General features: G+C 36.3%; 1 protein-coding gene across 2 annotated transcripts in view; it reads right to left on the bottom strand.

Moving 5' to 3' along the window:
• Positions 1-20971, bottom strand: part of DACH1 (dachshund family transcription factor 1) — a 364785-nt gene that overhangs the window by 33218 nt on the left and 310596 nt on the right. For both annotated transcript variants that reach the window (XM_074159858.1, XM_074159866.1), the window contains 4 exons: positions 16261-16412; positions 7392-7539; positions 2335-2478; positions 1808-1876 (listed from right to left, as the gene is read on the bottom strand). In XM_074159858.1, the coding sequence (XP_074015959.1) occupies positions 1808-1876; positions 2335-2478; positions 7392-7539; positions 16261-16412 (513 nt within the window). The remainder of the gene's footprint in view (positions 1-1807; positions 1877-2334; positions 2479-7391; positions 7540-16260; positions 16413-20971) is intronic.

Here is a 20971-nt window from a genome sequence, read left to right as displayed (position 1 = left end):
GGTCATCATTACTGACAATGTTGCTTGTAAGTCCTTCATTTCATTTGATGCATAAATGGAAATATATGAAATGAACATAAGTAGGCAGAGGATAGCTGGAAAAGAATGGATAATGATGATTAAAAAGTCCAAGTGCTGCTCCTGTGCAGTCTGGCATAAGTCCTTTAGAATACATCTTCCAAAATATTGAGTAATTATGTGTTGCTCATTTTATAAGTATCCAGCTTGGTATCTCAGCCCATAAATGGAAGTCAATTCAACAGGAACAATGATTTTAAATACACTGAATACATTTGCCAAAAATGCAAAGTATTCTGAAAAAACAGGTCCTAGCTTCTCAAAAGTTAAGCAATTTGTCACCTTAATCTTTCTGTGACTCTGTTTCCCAGCTTTCAAATGGGAATACTTCAAACTTCACTTTCTTGTGGGAATGCTCTGAAGATAAAGTAATTAATGTTTGCAAAGAGCTCGGATACTGCAGTGACGGGTCTAATGGAATGGCCTCCCAAGAAACTCAAAGTCTGTCTTTGCACCAAACAAAATAACAAAATGACTGGATTATAACAAAATGACATAATGACTGGATTCTTACTAAATCTATTACGCCAATAGGGCATACAGTTTATGGTAAGGAAAGCAGGATTCTGGAATAACAAACCTCACAACATGTACCCACTTCCCAGGCAACGTTTAATCTGGCATACTCCAAGTTCTGAGTTATTGACTTTGCAGACCTAACTTGCTTTGAACCTAAATGTTTTTGTTTATATACACGTGTTTGTCCTACATAAGAACTTATTGCCTCTTTTGTATTTGTTTATATGCTCAATACATTAAAAGCTTGTTGACTTTTTATTCTGTTGTTACAGCCTCCTTGTGGCACACCAGTAACAACTCTCCAGGAATTAGTAAAAGTGATTAAATAACACACAGAAGATGTCAAATGATACTGTTAAGATGACTGACTTCGAAATGCAAAATAAAGGCAATTGAGAGTGATTACTGGAGCGAATCATTTTAGGCTAGCCTCTGAAAAACGCACCTTCATTTACAATTGAAAACAAATGCTATTTTTACTGTTTAGTATGCATGTAGGTAGATTTAGCCTGTTGACTAGAGAAGACATTATAACATAAATACTATCTTAAAAACTTGCTCTTTACTAATACCTTGGTGTTTGCAATATATATATACACACATTTAGATTCACGGGGGAAGTAATATGGCTCTCTTTAGTATTTCATGTAAAAATTTACTCAGCAGATTTGTTTTATTAAAATGTAAATAATGGGATATGGTAAATGAAAAATCCAAGAAGGAAATAAACAGATTATTTATTGTTAATGCTCAGAGCATTTTATTGAAACATACCTTTCAGTAACTGCCACTGAATATTAGCTATGAAATTCTTATCATGCCTTGAATGTTACCTATTAGGTTTAGTCATTTGTATAGTTAAAAGGCTCATAATGTTTCAAATATACCTTTAAAAACATTGTTATCTCACATCTAACCATACATATTCACAAACACTGCATTCAGCATGTCTGAGATTCAACCCAATATCACTTCAAATTAATTATTCTTCTTTAATTGCTATGTATAAACAGAAATGACCTATTAATTTAAAGAAAATCTATCAGTACAGAATGTATTCTCTCTTATAAACAAGCGAGATGAACTTGACCTTGTTTGAACTTGTTTTGATGTGGCCCAGATGGTAGGCTACATGCTTGAATAGCAGTCTAAAGCTGAGGAAAAACTCATATAGCAAGATCTAGATTTATAGCCTTTTGCAAATTCCTACCTTGTATTGTCCTTTCAGCATCTGTTCTGCCCCCACTGCGGTCAGCTTCTATCTCTGGGGTCAGAGAGTCTAAAAACATAGAAAGGTAAGACTGACACATATTTCATTTGATTCTTATAGCCCTTTTTACAACCTGTTACTCCAATGCTGAATTACAATACAATCAACCTTTGTCAGTTTTTTTAATGTTGAACAATGACTGGAGGCCAGGACAATTTTTTGTTAGACTAGGAAGATTAATGAGCAATAGATTTTTCAAGCATAAAGGGGGGGAGAAAAAGAAGAAAAAAAAATTGACTTCTCAAGCTAATAATATAAAATTGTCCTAGTTTGGACATTCTCTCCAGTGAGTTTATCTGCACATACTATATAAAATAACAAAACAATAAAGAGAGAGGCATCACTTGAATGAAGGAAAGAATAGAGATTTTCTTTTTTTTCTCCTCCCATCATGTTATAAATTTTCAATATAACAAGCTTCTTTTGGCACTTAAATTGAAAGTTAATGACAAAAATTGGTTTCTTACCATTTAGGACCCTGAGACTATCTGTTGAAGCTGCCTGTTTCAGTGTCTGTTCTGCTTGCTCCCGTCGTTTAGTCTCAAATTCAAGTGCTTCCTGCAATTTCCTTTTTGCCTTCTTTTCCTTCTTTAGCCTTTTTTGAATTATTGCTAGGAAAAAAGAAAATCAGTGTACTCAAACTGGGATCTGAAACTTGGCTACATGACTACCTATTAAGAGTACTGAGAAATGCTACAACTGCAACAGTTCATATAAATTGCTTAATTATACAATGCCAATTCAAATAATTTGAAATTTTGCTGGAATCACAGTAGGATTCTACTGTGCTACTGTTCTATACCATGGTATTGAAAACTCTAGGTGCTATTCAGCTAATGCATATATATAGTTTTTATAAACAGATAAGAATCTGTGAACGTACAAAGCAGAAAAGCTTGGAACTGGCAATGAAATTTACTTTTTGTATCATCTGATGTAGATACGCCTCTGTCTCTGGAGGAGAGGTGTTTTTTCAGGATTAAGTCCACCACTTTGTTATTGCCCACAGTTAGTGTACACATCGTGATGAAGTTCTCTCCTGCCTGCCTGCCTGCCTGCAGCTTCTCTCCCACAAGAGGGAGATCTGGCTGCTTGGGTGTCTGGGCTGCAGGAGGAGCTCAGCCCTCCACCCTGCTGTGGTCCTCATTCCTTAGGGAAAGGCCCTGAGCTTTCTAACTCCCCTCCAAGCTGCTGCTTCCTGCAAGCCATCTGAACTCTTGGAGCCTGATCTCTTCCCCGTATTTATTTCTTATCCACATTTCCCTTTGTCTTTCCCTTTTATCTTTCTTGCTTTCTGTCAGCTCCTGTCCCATCAGCCAACTAGCCTTGAAGAAGTCGCAGCAAATCTTTTACAGTGCTGGATCCCCTAGCCAAGTAAATATTACTTTACTTTGTCAAATGTGAGGGAAATATTAGGAAAGGAATGAGTATTTTAAAATTAAGCATTTGAAGGCCCTAATCTAGACAAATGTTTTCCTCATATCTCTTCAGTTCAAATTTTACAAGGAAAAGGATTGCAAGATCAAAGTGTAAGTGGATCATACAAGGGCTGTTTTAAAGAAACTTCATTACAAATTTCTTTTCTATGTTACCAGTGACTTACAACCACAAAGTAAGACTTGTGTGATCCCTAACTGAAGGAACATATCACAGGCTATGTTCCTGATGGAAAAGGATAACGTGAACCAATTCTTCTACTCGATAAAAGCCAAAGTGAGCCTCTAAAGAGATCTGTAAAGTCGTAGAGCATACCATTATCCCCCCCGCCACACCCCAGCCCTTCTTACATAGCACGTTCAGCGTTTTCACAGATGTGCATGTAAGAAGCTTATTTTCCTTACGATCTTCCCAGATAACCCTTTGCTGGAGAGTCTATAATTTTTACACTCAGTAAACAATTATCTGCTAAACTACTAACTAAAGAATTCTGTACACACACTAGAAGAATTACCCTTACCCAGACCAGAAGCTAGGTGATACTAAGTTTGACTGCCAAGATTTATCATAGAATCATAGAACCATAGAGTGGTTTGGGTTGGAAGGGACCTTAAAGATCACTGAGTTTCAAACCCCCTGCCATGGGCAGGGACACCTCCCACTAGACCAGGTTGCTTAAAGCCCCATCCAGCTTGGCTTTGAACACTTCCAGGGATGGGCCTCCACAACTTCTCTGGGAAACCTGTTCTGGTGCCTCACCAACCTCACAGTAAATATTTTTTTCTAATATCTAGTCTAAATCTCCCCTCTTTCAGTTTAAAACCATTACCCCTCGTCTTACTGCTACACTCCCTGAGAAAAGAGTCCCTCCCCACCTCTTCTGTAGGCCCCCTTTAGGTACTGGAAGGCTGCTCTAAGGTCTCCCCAGAGCTTTCTCTTCTCCAGGTTGAACAACCCCACCTCTCTCAGCCTGTCCTCATAAGAGAGGTTCTCCAGTCCTCTGATCATCTTAGTGGCCCTCCGCTGGACTCGTTCCAAGAGGTCCATGTCCTTCCTGTGCTGAGGGCTCCAGGTGGGGTCTTACCAGAGCAGAGTAGAGGGGCAGAATCTAGCCTTGTATCTCACTCCAAAGTAACCTCTGGTACATGCCTAGTGGTGAATGCTGGCAAAGGTAAAAATGTACTTCCACCAGTTCATCCTCCTTATTTCCAGCAGTCTGCGATGGTGGTATCTTTCACAAAATGCAAATAATGAAACTTTTAAATGGAACCGTCATTGTTATTACTGTTTAATGTATATGCCAAGAATTGCCACTTTTTGGGTGATCTTGGATATTTTGTGTTGCTATACAGAACTGTTCAGACACAATATGAACATAAGTGCATACCCTGTAGTCAGAATAGCTATATAATTTACATCCAAGACTTTGGAATTTTGGTTCTTTCACATTTTATATAGTAACAACTATTTTACAGGCTAATTAGCTTATACTATCAAAGAACATCTACTATCTATACAAAGGCTAAACTAAATACATTTTGAATCATTGCACGGTTTTACTGTTTTCATTATAAGTACTTTGGAAGTGATTGCAATAAATGAGAAGGAAACATATGTTGCTTTCTGAATTAAAATGTCATCATGGCTGACACATTGTAGATGCGACTACAGCAGTCAGAGCCAGAATTAGCAAGCCCTTACTGTGTAGCTGCTCACAGAAGAGATATTATCCTACTTTCACTAGTTGATGAGACACATCCTACAGCCTTAGGAATCACTAATTGGAATATTTACAAAGAAGGAAGGAAACAGTACAGTAAATAAGCAGCTCTGTAGAACACACAGTAGCAGCAGTGGATTTCATGTTCTGAAAAATGGCAAAAATATTCAGATGTAGCCACTAAAGATAAAGATATTTGACTTGTGTTAACATGACGAGCAAAAGATAGATGTCTTTTGCCTAATGCTGAAGATCCCATTCATCTAATGATTTTTGACCTGTCACACAGTGACTCGTGTTTCTATGTTGCAGCTTTTAAGTGTATTTCATTTTCTTCGTATGGTATCTCTTAACTTAACAGGGATATGGTACATTTCTCCCACCTTGCTCATGCTTCCATTAAGGCATGTGAAACTTTAAGACATGATGCTTTCTATTTGGAAAACTAATAGTGGGCAAAGCCTCCTATGTATTTTTCTACTTTTAACTGAAGAATAAATTCTCCCAATAATTACAATCTGGCCTTAGTTTTCCTCTCTTACTTGGATCTGTTCATTTTAAAGAATAATCCATTACTTTTCTTTCTTTTGTACAGAAGTATCCACCAGCAGAGATAGTCAGCCTCATTATATTTGATTTGCTGCATACCACCATTAAGCGTTCAAATCCATTCGTCTTGAGTCTGAGTCTTATACCAGTGCAGTATCACCACTAGAGAGATACGTATGAAAAAGCAGGTAATGCATCGTGCTGAAAATAACATTGTCAATTATTTCAGTACCCTGAACAAAATAAGTGACTATCCCATGCTCTTTCCTGACATACAACTTTGAGTGGAATTAATTTTGTGTAATTTTAATTGCTCAAAACACATGTGTCTAGTCCAGCCTAGTCAACTATGTTCCCTCTGGAGTTAAAGGGAACAGAAAGAAGTCCTCACAGTGTAATTGACCCCACCTACCTGTCTGAGAACAGGATATACAAATCTCTTTCTTTATTGACCTGAAAGGGAACTTGTATTAGTTTAAATGAGGTGCTTAGCTTCTAGAGGCCATAACTTAAGTAAGGTCAGATGGGTCCACCCCAACCTCTTCGGTTGTGCATGTGGTTTCCTAACTCTAAAAAGGGATATATATTTGAGCAGCTGTGAGACACAGAGGTAGAAGGATGTGAAGAATAACTGAGCTCTTTTACAAAACTACTCAAACAGTGGAAGTAGTGCAATTGTACTGAACAAAATAGGCCAGCTGTGGAAAAAGGGATGATTCAGTGCACAGCTGTGTTAACTGTTAATAGTGATTGTCTTTAAAAAGGTATTCTCAGAAGTTAAAAAAGGGAAATTAATGATGTGACAGTCCTACCCTTTAATCGGTCAAGGCACGAAACAGGGTTAGATTGTGTACTTACTGGTAGAAAGCTAAAGGTATAATGATACTGGTTGTGAACCCAAGTGTTCTCGGGATTCCCTATTTAGCTGGTTCCCAGAAAACTAAACTGGACAAGAAAAGAGTTATAACTATAGCCCTGCAAAAATACATATCTGACTTGTCATGTTCTGTGTTAAACAGCAAGTGAGCCCCAGAGGTTAACTGTCCCTTGCAAAGTAATTAGACACTGTTAAAGGGCGAGACACACATATACAGAAAAATAGAGCCATAAAACAAGATGGGAACATGCTCATAAGGCAAATAGTTAATGTAAATCACTGTAAACTGCTTTACCTTTACTATCAATCTTTTAGAATGTTGTACTAAAACAATATAATGAAATTATTTTAAAATCTTTAACACGTATATGCTTTAAAGTGGGCTGATTTTAATGTTTGAAATACTACTAATGTTACTGCCTTATCAGAAGAATCTTAGCTGCTCCTTGTACAAACGTGTTTGATCTACTATGCATTATAAAGGGCTTATACATCACTATTACCATTATATTTATCGCATGTGGTTTGCCTGAATTTGCAACATATGACTCTAGCACATAAGAACAGAGACAAGAGTTCCTAAAACCTTGCAGATTCTTAAATTTGATGGAAGTTGTCTTTGTATTAAGTAGCTACCCTTTTTCATAATGATCACAAGCCGCCATAACAGCACTTATGGTATTTATAATTGTGTTGTGTATTACTGATGTAACAAGTAATATTAAAGAAAAATGTTGAGAAAAAGGAAGGTCCTTGTCTTAAATCTCATAAAGATCCTATGCAGAATCAGGCAGGTTGTAAAACTTCCTGCATTGCAGTCAGCCTTGACATAACATGAGGTAAAGGGGAGAAATTTTAATCAAACACAGGTGTTTGATAAAAAAATTACGTTTTCTAAGGAAATAAATTACAAGGTGTTTATGTCTGCTTAATTAAGATACCTCTGTTCTTCTGCTCCACAGCCAACTGTTTTTCAAGAGTTTCCCTCAGTTCTCGTTCCCTGAAGAGCTCCATCTTCAGCTCTGTCTTTTCCAGTTGGACCTGTTTCTCTTGAGCTCTGGCATTGTCTATAGCAACCTTTAGTAGACCCTGTTCAAAGATAAAGTTGGATAATGTTTGAAGAATGTTAGAACAGCTGACACAATAAATAACTTCTGTTATTTTTCCTTGATTAGTCATGTGAGATTTTACAAATGAAATAATCCTGTTACTGGCTCAAAGCCACCCAATTATCAACAGAAAATTTTTACTGGAATTATTTTTGATAGGTGGGCAAAAATCTGTAAAAAGGCAGGAGTGAAGTTTTCCCAGAAAATGTAAACTTACCTTTGACTGTGCATATAACTAATGTGAAAAAGTTATAAAGATAGATTTAGTCTTTGTAACAGATAAAAGAGACAAACCTACATCAGGCATTTGCTTGTGACCAAAACAAAAAGCTGTCCCATTGAAAAAGAACTGGCAGTCTCACAATCACATCATCCACAGAATGCCACAACTCAAGCTAATGGAAATTACCAACAGGAGAAAGACTCTTTTAAAAGCTTGCCATGTTGCTCCTTTTTGTTGTTAATTATTATTATTTTCAGACATTTTCATATCCCATATAGTTTCCAAGGAAGGTAGGGTTACTGGGTTGCTAAGCAGAAGACAGTCACAAAGCAGGAAGACATCTCTGTTTAAAAGTCTGTTCGTTGACCCTGTACAATTGTTAACTCACAGCAGAGAACAAAATGCAATCATCTCTCAATTTCTTGACCTGGGGTGGTTGAAATAAACTCTGCCTTATTTTGTTGCTATTGTATCAGGAAATGATGATTCAGTCTAGTCTAAACTTTTCTTGAGAATTTCAACTTCACAATTTCTTGTTTTTTGCAAGGAAACAGGAAGATGCCAGCATAGCTAACAACTAGATAGTTTAGGACACTGAGACAGAGTATGGAAAAGAGGAGGAGAAATGGGATTGAAATAAATGAACATGGGAAGAGGGAAGATTTCCTTTTCCATTTTCCAGAAGCCTGGCCAATAGGCTTTTAGGTCTACACCTGAATCTCTCCCCTTGAAACTATCATAATAGAGTAGATAATTAAGCATGGGTATGCACGTATGAACCTCCATGGATTCGAACCAAACTCTTCTGTATCCTAGGCAAGTCTCCTGACACTTAACTGTAGAGATAATTTGACCCAACAGAGATTTAATTACTGATACAAAGCAAAACAATGCCAACAAGAGAGACTGAAGAGTACTCCCCAGTAGCTCTGTTAGGGAAGCTTTCAGCTAACAGACAAAAGGTTCACACTCACAACCTGGTATCAGAACAGAACTATAGACATGAAATCATGTCCCCCAACTGCCAGGTAAGCTTCCTCACCCCCAGACACACTTCCTAAATTGGATTCTGGGTTGCACATTTCTTCACTAAAATTCTTTGATGTATCTCCAAAAAGGAATGGAAAAAGAAACCTGCTTGATGACACTGCAGAAATGGGAAAAAGTATTTTTCATGAATGTTAGTCTGCACATTTATCCCACTAATCTTTCCAAAGCCTGCTTTGAAATTTGTGTCCTTCAAACTCCTCTTTTAAGCTTGCTTTCAGAGCCTGTTATTTTCAGTACTCCTCATCCTCATTCTTAACTAAATTGTTGCCTCAAGTGTCGTCTCATTCAGAGCTTAATGCTTTGCAGCTCTATTACACTTCAATCTATTAAGGTCCCCAGGAGCTGAAAGAACTCAACACCTTCCAACTGCAAGGCCCAGATGGTCACTATAATGATACATAAGTATAAAACTGCTTTAAAGGACCCAAAAGCTATTCTAAAATAGCTAAAACACAAAGGTATTTTGTGTTGAATATTAAACCTGAATAACTACTAAACAAAACTACATAAAGCTAAATACAAAGCTCTACAGACATATGCAAAGTAAGATCCAATTTAAAATATTTGTAAAACCTTTCCAATCTATTTTTTAAAAAGTTTAGATGCACCTGAATTCTATTTCCCTCCCCCCCTATGTTATCCTATGCTTACAACCATCATAAACTGTTTTCTACATGGGATGTATTTGAAATAGTAAGAAAATCAAGGAGGAGTTGTTTATCAATACGTGATATACCTGCTACTGGTTTATGTATGAACTCTAGAGTACTTTAGTCACCTCCAATTCATCACTTACTGGAACGTGTGATTCATCCAAATCACTAATAAACCAGGTCAAATGAAATTACATGAAAAGTATTTGTTGATGAAAAGTGTATTGTCAAATAAGTTTAAAGCTGCAAACACCCTCCTCCCAAATTCTTAAAATCCATCTTGTTTAACAATAAAATCAAGCTGCTAAAGCAACTGCCATCTTTACTCAATTCAACTACATTAATGTACATGTTTTCTTCTTCATCAGGAACAAACAATTAGTAACAAATGAAAGAGATCATTACATCAAGTGCCCTTTTAGATCACCCCAATTAAAACTTTAGTTTAGCTGTATTTTAATTCTAAGATACCAAATTCTAATTTTCTGCTCTGATTGCTCTTGTTGACTTATCTTTGAAAGATGTACTCTCAGTGCAAAGCCTAGAGATTATTTAGCAAGATGCCAATGTTGGCACCACTTAATGTGTTGATTGGTTGTATTATCAGTAGCAGTTTAAAATAAATTACTATTAAACTATTATTGTCCTTGGCTGACAAAACACAATATTTTGGTGTTCTTTAAATATGAAACAATCATTATGAATAAACATGGAGAATAATGCTAGAGTGTAACACTGATGTGTGTAATTTTATATTAAGAATTGCTGCAAAGTACGAAGCTGCTAAAAGCATATTACATTTTCTATTGAATTTCTACACCACACTTCCTCCCCCAACCTCTCCTTTTTTTATACTTGCTGCTAACATAGCTAATGGTAATACATTACCTATTGCTGCTGATTATGTCTGAAAAATATTAGCTTTTTGGAGCCAAGACCCACTAGGGACTACTTATAAGCTACACAAAATTAAGTTTCATTTTTAGAAGTTAAATCAGTGCACATCAGTAGGCGTCCAAAATGAAAAAAAAATCTGCACTAGAGCCAAACTGATGCATATGCAAAAGTGCTGTTGCTGCCAATGACAGCTCTCCTGCAAAAATACTGGAAACATTCAATATCTCCCTGTATTCAATGCAGAAGGGGGTGAGAAAAACAGCTAAAAAGTACAGCATCTAAAATCATTCGTGCCCCTTGGAACAGGAATAGCAATTTCAGAGTTGCATGAAATTCTATTAATTCTCCCAGTGGATCAGCTGTAAAAGATTATACAAAATACAGTATGTCCAACTTGTATTCGCTATGGCTAATCCTCTAACCTGATATTAAATCAATATGCTGCCAATGACAATGGGAAATGCAGTGCAACACAGGACATTAACAAAAAGAAAATATTTCCCTTTAGGGAAGGTCAGATGTTATGGAGGCTGGATAATGATAATTGTAGCGAACATGCTCAGGTTCCAGATTTGTTTTTAATACAGTATGGCTCTATCTGTAGCCAGGCTTTAAATAAGGCATGCCATTCTTCCCCTCTGTGTCACTAATTATTTTTTTTTTCTCAATGTAATGTAAAAAATAGACATTTTCCCCCTGGAGTTTGATAGATCATTCTGATTCAGTTTGTTTACTTTAATGCACTTGTTTTAATATCTTCCACCGATAAATTCTTCAGAAATGTCTCAAACAAAAAGTTAAGTTGATATACGGTTGAAGTTTGTTCCCATTCTGTGATGTATCCAAAAGCACCATTGTGTTAGGACAGTTTACTGATCCTATAGAAATTAAACATATATCAAACCTCAGCTCAGCCTTAAAGCCAGTATTAACCATCATTATTTTTAAAAAACACAAATAACGTGTTGCTTATTTTGAAAGGGGTGGAGGGGAAGTTATATAGAAAATACAGTGTGTTCCACCTAACATAATTTAGCTACGCAGTTCTATGTGACATCAAAACAGCCTTACTAACTAGTCCAGTGGTCTATCTAGAAGATCAAAACCTGTTTCCAACAGTCGCCCACAGTGAGTGAAAAACTAAGAAGAACAAGGCATGCACACAGTCAAAGACAGCTTTCCTAGTCAATCCTCCTAGCTTCCAGAGATTTGTAGCTCAGGGGCTTCCTCTTGCAGTATTAGCTATTCATGGTGAAAACACTTCCAAATAACATTGCTTCTTTTTAGTCAGGAAATTAGATATAATTTGTATGGTCTCATCATTAAAACTATCTAGTGAAAGGCTTGCAAAAAAATCAATATATACATTTTTAGTTAACTTTGCTTGACAGGTAAATTTCTGAATATTTGGTATTTGTAACTGACTACTGACTTAGTAATATAAGCAAAGTAAGATATCACAGCTTGACTATCTCTCCAGATGACTCCAGAAAGACATTTTTGTAATATCCCAGATTGAATATCTCCATCACAGGTGAAGACATACTGCACGAGTATAAGTGACATTTTTCCATTAATATTTTCTGTGAAAAATAAAATCATTCCCTTGAATTTTAGTGGAAGATAAATAAAATAACATGAAGTAAAATTGTGATTTTTACTTTATCCAGTGTTTGCAATATTTTTCTCTCGTATTTAGTTGTAGATGGTAACACTGCAGAAGACTCACAGCAATGTTTTCATAGGGGAATTTAGTTTGTTATCATGCATTTCTTTTATTAATATCAATGGGATACTTGCAACTTATTTTACATATCTCTTTAAAAGTAGTTAGCAACAAGAGTGTGTCAAGCAATACAGTCCTGATAGAAAAATACAGCTACGAGAGTGCAACTAATTCATCCCTTAGATATTAATGGAAATTCAGCTTGGGGACAGTAAAGATTCAGACTCTAAAAGCTTAAAATAACACTACTATTACCCAAGAATATTGTAGCATCATGAAAAGTTGTGGTTGTAACATAATTTGGCATAACTGGGCCATGATTCAAAAAAGTGAATTTATGCAAGGGGTACAGAAACATCTTTAGCCTTCTCACTAGCACCCACACAGCATTTAGCTGTGACCCACCTTCCATCACCCTTCATCCTCTCTGCAGCTGCACACAGACTTCCAGCATTTAATCTGGAAGAAATCAACAAATATACTTTGGGAAGGAACAGACATATCATTTAATTTAGGGTCTCTGGGGAAATTTATTTTCTCTTCCTTTTAGATGTGCAGATATACATCTGAATAAGAAAATATGATTCCAATCTCATTTCTTTATTTTACGTGTGCATTTGTTTAATTATATTTTGTTACAGTTTATTATTTGCATCTCAGCAGTCCCCAGCAAGAAATAAACATTGTTTGTTCTGGGTACTGCATATTGTTATTATCTCCTCTTTAAATGTACAAATAATTAAACATTGTATTTTTGTTTCAATAAGTATTTATGGAGAAGTAAGAAAAATATATATGATATACAAAAGGAAATAGACCGGGGTGATAGTGACAGCAAATAGACTTGTCTAACATTTGCCTAAAATTACAAATTAGTGATTAGGGGCTATCTTTTTAACTTCAGTATGGATGGAAGGCACAGACTCGCTTGTGTTTAGTGGTCAATTTTGAAGGATGACTTAGACTTCCAAAATGGAAGTAAGTAGAGTTGGGCCCCATGTTCAATTACCTAAGCTCTTCAGCACCTGAAAGACTTGTTTTCAAATATCAAAAGCGTTTAGAAATTTTTGATAATATACCCAAAAGCACTGTCCCCATGGCAAGGTTTAGGATCCTCCTCACCCTGACAAAGGTCAAAATTAGAGCTCCCACTGCCCATACAGTGCAGGGAGCTACTTTAAAACATTTTAAACCAGGACAGACTCTACAACCTCTTCTGGAGGTGCACAAGGTCTATATTATGCAGATCCTTCAGATCCTGCACTTCACACAACTGAATATACACAACAGGATCACAGCACAAATACCTACCATGACATCCATGCTCATTGGTGTAGCCAGAGGCTGCTTGCCTATGCATTTGTGTGACCATTCAATCCCTAAAATATAGGTAATCTCCACCACCACATGTGGCAGGTTGTGCATGCACCCCAGTCCCATGACCTAAAGAAGATATATGCTTGCATTGCACAAGCAGAGATATAACCTCTCTGTAAAAGGGTATCTATTTTCATCATGCATGACCCCAGGGAAAAAAGAACAGCATTTACCAAAACCACTCATGTAGCCTTTGGTTAGATTTCTGCTATTTTCTGTTTCAAAAGCACCTTAGTACTGGAGGCAGGGAATGGACTGTAGGCCATTTCTAGATCTCCCCTAGTAAGTTAGATCTGCTCCATTGCTGGTAACCTCTGTCCTTAATGCTAGAGTACCTGGAACAAGACGGTGAAGTATCTGATCCACCTCCTCTTTGAAACCACACCTCTGTACTGAAAGGGATGCAAAATTCATCTGGACCAAAGGAAAGCAAAGAGGAATTTACCCGGTGACATGAGTCCTTCTGACCCACGTACTAAATCCATCATGGGTTTCAGCTAATGCTTATGCATTTCCTAACAAAGTCACAAACAACATTGCAAGCAGGGACCATAGTACAGAATTCCCTCTTTCCACAAATCCCATTAATGAGTTCAAACTTGTAGTCAAATACCTAAAACTCAGTTCTGAAAGTGTCACTATCACAGTATTTAACTCAATTATGGGCCTGGGATAGCTCCCTCTCATTGCAATAATTGCTAAATATGGAAACAATTTTAAATTAAATTGATTTGAGAAACTGCCACTATTGTGCATAAGCTATTGTAATAGACTCTACTGTTTTAAAGAGAATACTTAACTTTTTCTACACAGGTGGGAAAATCAAAGTAGCTTTTTAAATTTTTTTTGTTTTTTTAATGAAGTGGTTTTCTAATGTAGTCCTGTTAGAGATTAAATCTATGAGGAGAAAAAATGCCTTGTTGGTATATGAAAGGATTTCCAGAGATCCATGGAAACCACGTAATGCAATGTGGGGACATACTGAAAAAATCCAAAAGGACTTGTGTCCCACCTGTTTACCCTGATAGATGATTTGTCGTGATGTGGAACCTCAAAGTAAGAAGAAGTAAGTACAAAAGCACAATGAGAGAAGGCATAAAGAAGTTTCTGGTTTCTTTGCAACAATTCGATTATTTAATCGAAAGGCAACATTGCCTTTTATTTTGGCTCTTCACTCCAGATAAGATTAGGGTTTTTTAAAAAAAAAAATAATAAAGCAATGACTGAATTTCATATTCACATTTTCTGTAAAACAAAACTGAATGCATTCTTGGCAAATTAATCCTGGTCATTTATCCTGAAGTAGTGCAGCACTCATATTCAATCACAAGATTAGCTAACCTGTTGATGTTGAATGCTTTGCTCATTAGGTTGCTGTCTAGAGACATTGAGTGCACACATCTGTCAAAAAAATTATGAAGAACTTTCCTGTACATGCATGCACAGCTAAAACATTACATACTTTGCTAACTGTATTTCTTCCGTTAGAAAAAAAATGCATTCTTTACTGATTGCAGCAAAGCTGTTAGAAAAATGCTAACTGTACCTTGGTTTGTGATTTAAATATTTAAGATCCTAAGTCTCAGAACCACGAAAAGCAATCATAAATACGGTCTTTCAGATCAGGCAGATATAGCAATATGTAATTCTTAAATCGCAGCATTTTTTCATTATTAGATCTCAAAACATCATTAATGAATGGATCATATACTTTTCATAAAACAAGAAGTGCCATAAACTTTAATGAGGTTGCTTAAGAAAGTAAAGTGAGCAGGATTTGGCCCTACTCTGTCATAGCCTTTGCTGAACAGAATATTGACATTGATTTTAGTCCTGTGAGGAGCAGGGAGTTGGACTTGAGGATCCTTATGGGTCGCTTCCAACTTGAGATCTTCTGTGATTCTAAGTATTTGCACGAATGAGCAGGGAAAAATATTGTGACAAACACATTAGAAGTTAGTAGCTGCACAGACAAGGCTTATCTGGAATGAGTACCATATGGCTGCATTATTTCCTGCACTATCATTTTGTTTCTGCATGCAACATACAATCATATTGTTGCAGAAGCTGCATCTGGGGAGCACATGATCACTGAATTTGTGGACAAAACATTTCTTCATTTTGATATGAAACACTCACATCTTGGCTCCAAGCTACATGCTAGTGTGTACCTTAAATAATATTTGAATCAGGCTGTACTGTACACACAATAGACATTGTGACTACTGAATAGGAAATCTGCAGAAAATTTGGTAATACCCTTTGAAGTCTATTCTTTGAAGACAGCACTTTAAGTGAAATGAGCTTATTTATAAAAGAAGTGCTTTTTGTGAATGCTTTTATGGAAGACACATTTCAAATAGCTCTAAATATCATTTCCACCTTGGCACTCCAGCAATTTAAAATAACTATTTATTAAAGAAATGTTTCTCTGCTTAGTAAATGAGATAAAGTTAAATAGTAAGATACATTTCATTAGCCTGTAATAAAAAGAGCATTTAAGAAAAATGTTGTTAAACACACCAATGTAATTTTCATCGAATTCTCTGCTGTGGTTTAATATACAATCTGTATTTTTATGTACTGTATCTGACAGCTTCTAAATTCATTTGTTTGCTGTGGTTCCTTTAAAACCTAAATTACTAGAAAGTTTCAGTAAATTAGTTGTTCCAAATAATCTTATGAACTGATTAAGCTAGAATGGTTATATTAATTTAGACAAATCTGCAACTGGCTCCTCTCCACCCCTTTAAGCTGATCTACAGAAAGGCCTACCTGGATGTTAGTCAGAAGGGTCTCTATGGAGGACAATCCATCAGGGAATAGAAAAGGAGATGGAAAACCCGGAGGTAGTGGTTGCCCATGCCCAGTTAGAGAAAGTTTGTCAAGGCTGTCTCTTGCGGTTGGTGTGGAGAGCGGGGTCTCATCTGTATGTGATTGAAACAAAAATATAGAACAAGTTACGCTTGTCTGTTTTTATTAGACCTCAGTAATGGCTTCCCTAGTGGTTTCCAGAACATTTATTGCAAATTGGTTCCTGCTATCAGGAGAAAATGCTTTCTGCTGAATTTTCTTTAATGAAAAAGCTGTGGAGATACAACAAGATAACATTAATGAGTAACTTTATAAGCCTTTTAAATGCAGTCTCTAATGAGACTGAGTTTACAGTGCCATAGAATCTTTTTAAAACAAATATTATCTCACATATACTTGTGATAATATATTCAGGCTGACTTTATGGGCACCTTCCCAATTATCTCATTTTAGTTTGTGTTCTATTTGGATTGACAATAGAATATTTTCTAGCATGGCATATATTTTGTATACGAGAAGTATTTGAATATGAGGCTTCCCATACAATTAACCCTTCCCGCTCTTAATGTTTTCACTTACAGCTCAGAAGGTTCTGCAACACCAAGAAAAACTACAGCTCCTCAATGCATTTTTAATCAAGAAAGTACACCTGATTCCCACAACTGAAACATGCTCTGAACAATACATGAAATTAACAGCATGGTTACAATCACTGGCCTAATTTTTTTAAGTACGGACATCTTCTAACAATTAGAGCTAAACTCCTTAGTGGGATCTTTGTAACAATCAGATCTGATCAGTTCTGACATCACAATGGGAAAAAAAACCCACAGCTTGAAGACTTCTACGATTAAAGTTTCACAGATAATCTGTGAACGGATTATAAAGTAAGTGCAGGGGAAAAAAAAAAAAAAAGAAAAAAAAAACAATTAATAGAAACCTCAATACCCTTTTTTTTTCCACTTTTTGAAATATTTTTAGACTACCATTGATATGATACAGAAATTTAGGTCAATTTCTTTGCACCAGATATTAATCTGAATTCTTCAAAAGGAAAACTATCTATACATATATATAGAAACATATATCTATACATACTCTTCTTACCAAGGGCTCAGTCATTAACTGACACATATTGATGTATCTCAATACTATACAAGGACATCAGAATGTACTCTTGGTATTATGCAGATCTCTGCACAGCTATTTGACTACAGAAGAGTTTGTCAGACTTGTTATTTTCCATTTGGGTTTTGATCATTATAAGATACATATGATTCGGGGGTATTTTAATTTCTCTTTCTTTCTGCACTTTATTTAATTATAGTTTCAATAATAGTTATATTTCCCTATTTATCCTATCATGTACATGAGGAATTCTATTATATGAAAGTTCTGATTCTAGTTGCCTAAAAAACCTCTCTCTTCAACTGAAGGACAGTATTTTCCGAAGTGGACATAGTCTAGGACCAGGAAAATTGAAATCTGCTGTAATGAAAGGTTGGAGCGTAGGCTTTGACAACCCCAGCACCAGAAAACCTCAACTGCAAGGCCCAGTTCATTCCAGCAGTCCCCATCCACCATTACTCCAGAAGGAATTCATCTCCATCAACCACGTTCAGGTGCAGATTTCTTACCCCATCTCTTCACCGGCTCTGTTCTGCTGGCCAGTATTTACAGTGCTAGAGTAAAAGCCTCACCCCCTATGTCCCTCCACAGAAATATACAAACAGGCATCTGGATATCTGCTTCTGGGCTGGTCCCACTTAGCTCTTTCTATAGTCAGTGGAGAGAAGCAGACACCAGTTTAAGATTCTAATCCATCTGAACTATCAAAAGCACCTACTGCAGAAGGAGACAAATCTTTCTCTAGAAGTGTCTCTTGACTATAAAATGATCCTAAGCTGACTAGCTCAGATAGAAAGATCTACTTTTGGTGAGATCAGTCCTACCATAGAAGCTGTTCTTCCTACTTCACTGTGTCTCAGGCTGAGAGTAGCCTACACAAGGAGTAAGATACTGTTAGATGCTCCCTATTTTTCACAATTTGTCCTACAATTACTGCTTTCTCATAAAATCATAATTCAAAAGCTTACCAAGATAAGCTTCGGGAAATGAACTGATGTTGACCAAGGAAAGCTTCAGCCCATTCAGAGTCATAAAGGGCTTTTTCAGGTACATTTAAGTTTTCATGTCACAAAGTGCTGAGAAAAACTGGCTGTAGATTACCGAACCATTTCCTACCTACCTCACCGAGATTCAAAGCAGGCTCTGAAAAATGTACTCTGTGGATGTATCCTCTGTCCTCATGTTAACCCACAGCAACATCAATATCTGAGCAGACATTTTGTAGTAACATACTAAAATTTGGCCCTAGATATGAATTGTTTCTTTTCTTCTCAACTTTTAAAATATTCTAGAAATATTCACCACTTCATTAGAAAAAAATAAATTAGGTATTCCTGGTATTGCAAACTAACTTATTGTTCTCAGATCATCCTGCTAGTTCATCTTCTCAAACCCTACTCTTGTGTGAAAAATCATTACCAAATGTTTTTTTCCAAACTGCTGTCAGAATTGCTATGCTTTCACTAATCAAAAGAAACAACCCAAAACTTAAACAAAACTGGTTAGACAATAGATTGATAAACACTATGCAGTATTATTGCAAAGCTGAAAATTTTTTTTCCCTCTACTGCAAAAGTGGCTTTCCCAAATGATTCCTACCTACCATTAAAAAAGAAAGAAAAAAAAAAAAGACAAAACCTCTTTTTTGTTACATCACTGAGTTTTTTGGCTAAAGACTTCTTTATATCAGTGGCTACAGTATTGGAAGGTATTGGGTTTGCATGGTATAGCAAGAAGGAGTCTGATCACTAGTATGCCTGGTGGAGTTGAGTCATATGAGAAAATAAACTAAAAAAAGGTATCATTTGCTGCTAGGTTTGTCAGAGAAATGGAACAATGACCTCTCATACTTTCTGAGGTAACTTAGACTCTTACTAATATTTTAGGTCTCAAATTGTCAAAATATTTTAAAACATACTGGGAAAAAATGACGAACTTAAAAATTCCATAGGCCTTAATTCATTTAAATACTACGCTCTTCCATGAAATTGTTGAAATAAAGAAAGTTCCTGACACAGGTCTTGTCATAGCATTTAAGCAAGGGATTAATTTTTTAACTGTATTACTACTTTAACATTAAATATATGTTGTTTGCCGTACTTTGTGCACACTCAAAACATTTTATGAAGTTTGCAAAAAATTTTCCTAACAATGTGTGGCATGGTTTTGCAATAGGCAAAGTAACTTAAAAAAGCTTAAAGTTATGCAGAATGGTATGAACTCAAAATAACATCCAAACTCTTCCGTTATAATAAATAACAGAAACAAATTTACACTGAAGGGTAAGACTAGAGAGCTGAACTTACTATGAACTTATTTTAATGAAACGTCAACTCAGAAAAAAAAAGTCAGACTAATGTGACTTTGTTTTCTTGATGTCCCATGTGAAATAAACTTTGAGTGTGAGTATGTTTGAAACAGCAAATGTACATATTATACACAGGAAGCATGGATATTTGTGGATGTGAGATAAGCGATGATTGAGGGAATGTTGAAAAAATGCATTTTTAAGAAAAACCACATTGTAAACACAGCCAATTAAAGCACAGCCACATATCTTAGTAGCAAAATAATACAACCTCTTGCAATTACGGCATTTTAAAATCTTCCATTCCTGCAGAAGTCCTCTTTTCGCAATACAATGATGTATCTTTGTTTCCAAATAATCATTAACCTAACATCTTTTAAATTGTTGCAAAGGAACCACTAATTTTCTTCTTAACCTACTAGCAGAGGACCACTGCAAAAATGATGAGCCCTTGCTGGGAGACAGAGATCTGGCATTTTCAGTCTAAACGCATCAAAGGAAGCATTCGAAGACAAGCCAGGGCAAGAGGGGAAAGAGGGTCAATCGACAGCTCCATTGTCGGAGCTGGGAGCACAACAGTGTAAAGAAGGGGCGGCGGGGGGGGGGAAGAATGAGGCAGAACAAAGAAGTGCCCCGGCCTGCCTTGGCTTGTGCTGGGAACTGAGATGTTATAAATTAACAAATAAACAAGGATAGGACAAGCTGTTACCCAAGCCTCGACAGTATCTGAGCAGAGATGAATATGTGCCTTGACATATGAACTAAATCACCATAATAGGCAAGTCTGAATGTGACACATATCTTCAAAATTTTTGAAAATGCTACATCCACTCCATCCATTGTTCCTCAATTTCCAAAATTCACCTGGTTTTGTTCAAACCAGATTTTATCTGCAAACAGCAGCTGGTTTGGGCCAAATACAACGAACATTTTTCACTGTATTTGGTTTGTTGCCATTCTATTTTACTCTTTCACCAGATAACATGGAAACAGACATCCTGGAAGCTGTGACAGCTATTTAAACAATAATAGATGAACGGAGGTAGCCATTCTCTTGTCTTTGTTCCTAAAAGCAAGTAGGATAAGTTCAGACCGGTCACCAATCAAACTGGAGAATATTGATATTGCCAGGATTTGAAAGCAAGCGATAATAGCTGGCTCTAAAAAATACTATACAGATTACTGCCTTTCTGTAATCATTTAATGGTTTTTTGTAATGCATCTTGATGCTTTTTT

The sequence above is a fragment of the Numenius arquata genome, chromosome 1 (assembly GCF_964106895.1).
Source record: "Numenius arquata chromosome 1, bNumArq3.hap1.1, whole genome shotgun sequence".
Classification (NCBI taxonomy): Eukaryota; Metazoa; Chordata; class Aves; order Charadriiformes; family Scolopacidae; genus Numenius; species Numenius arquata.
This window is presented reverse-complemented; position numbering and strand designations above follow the sequence as displayed.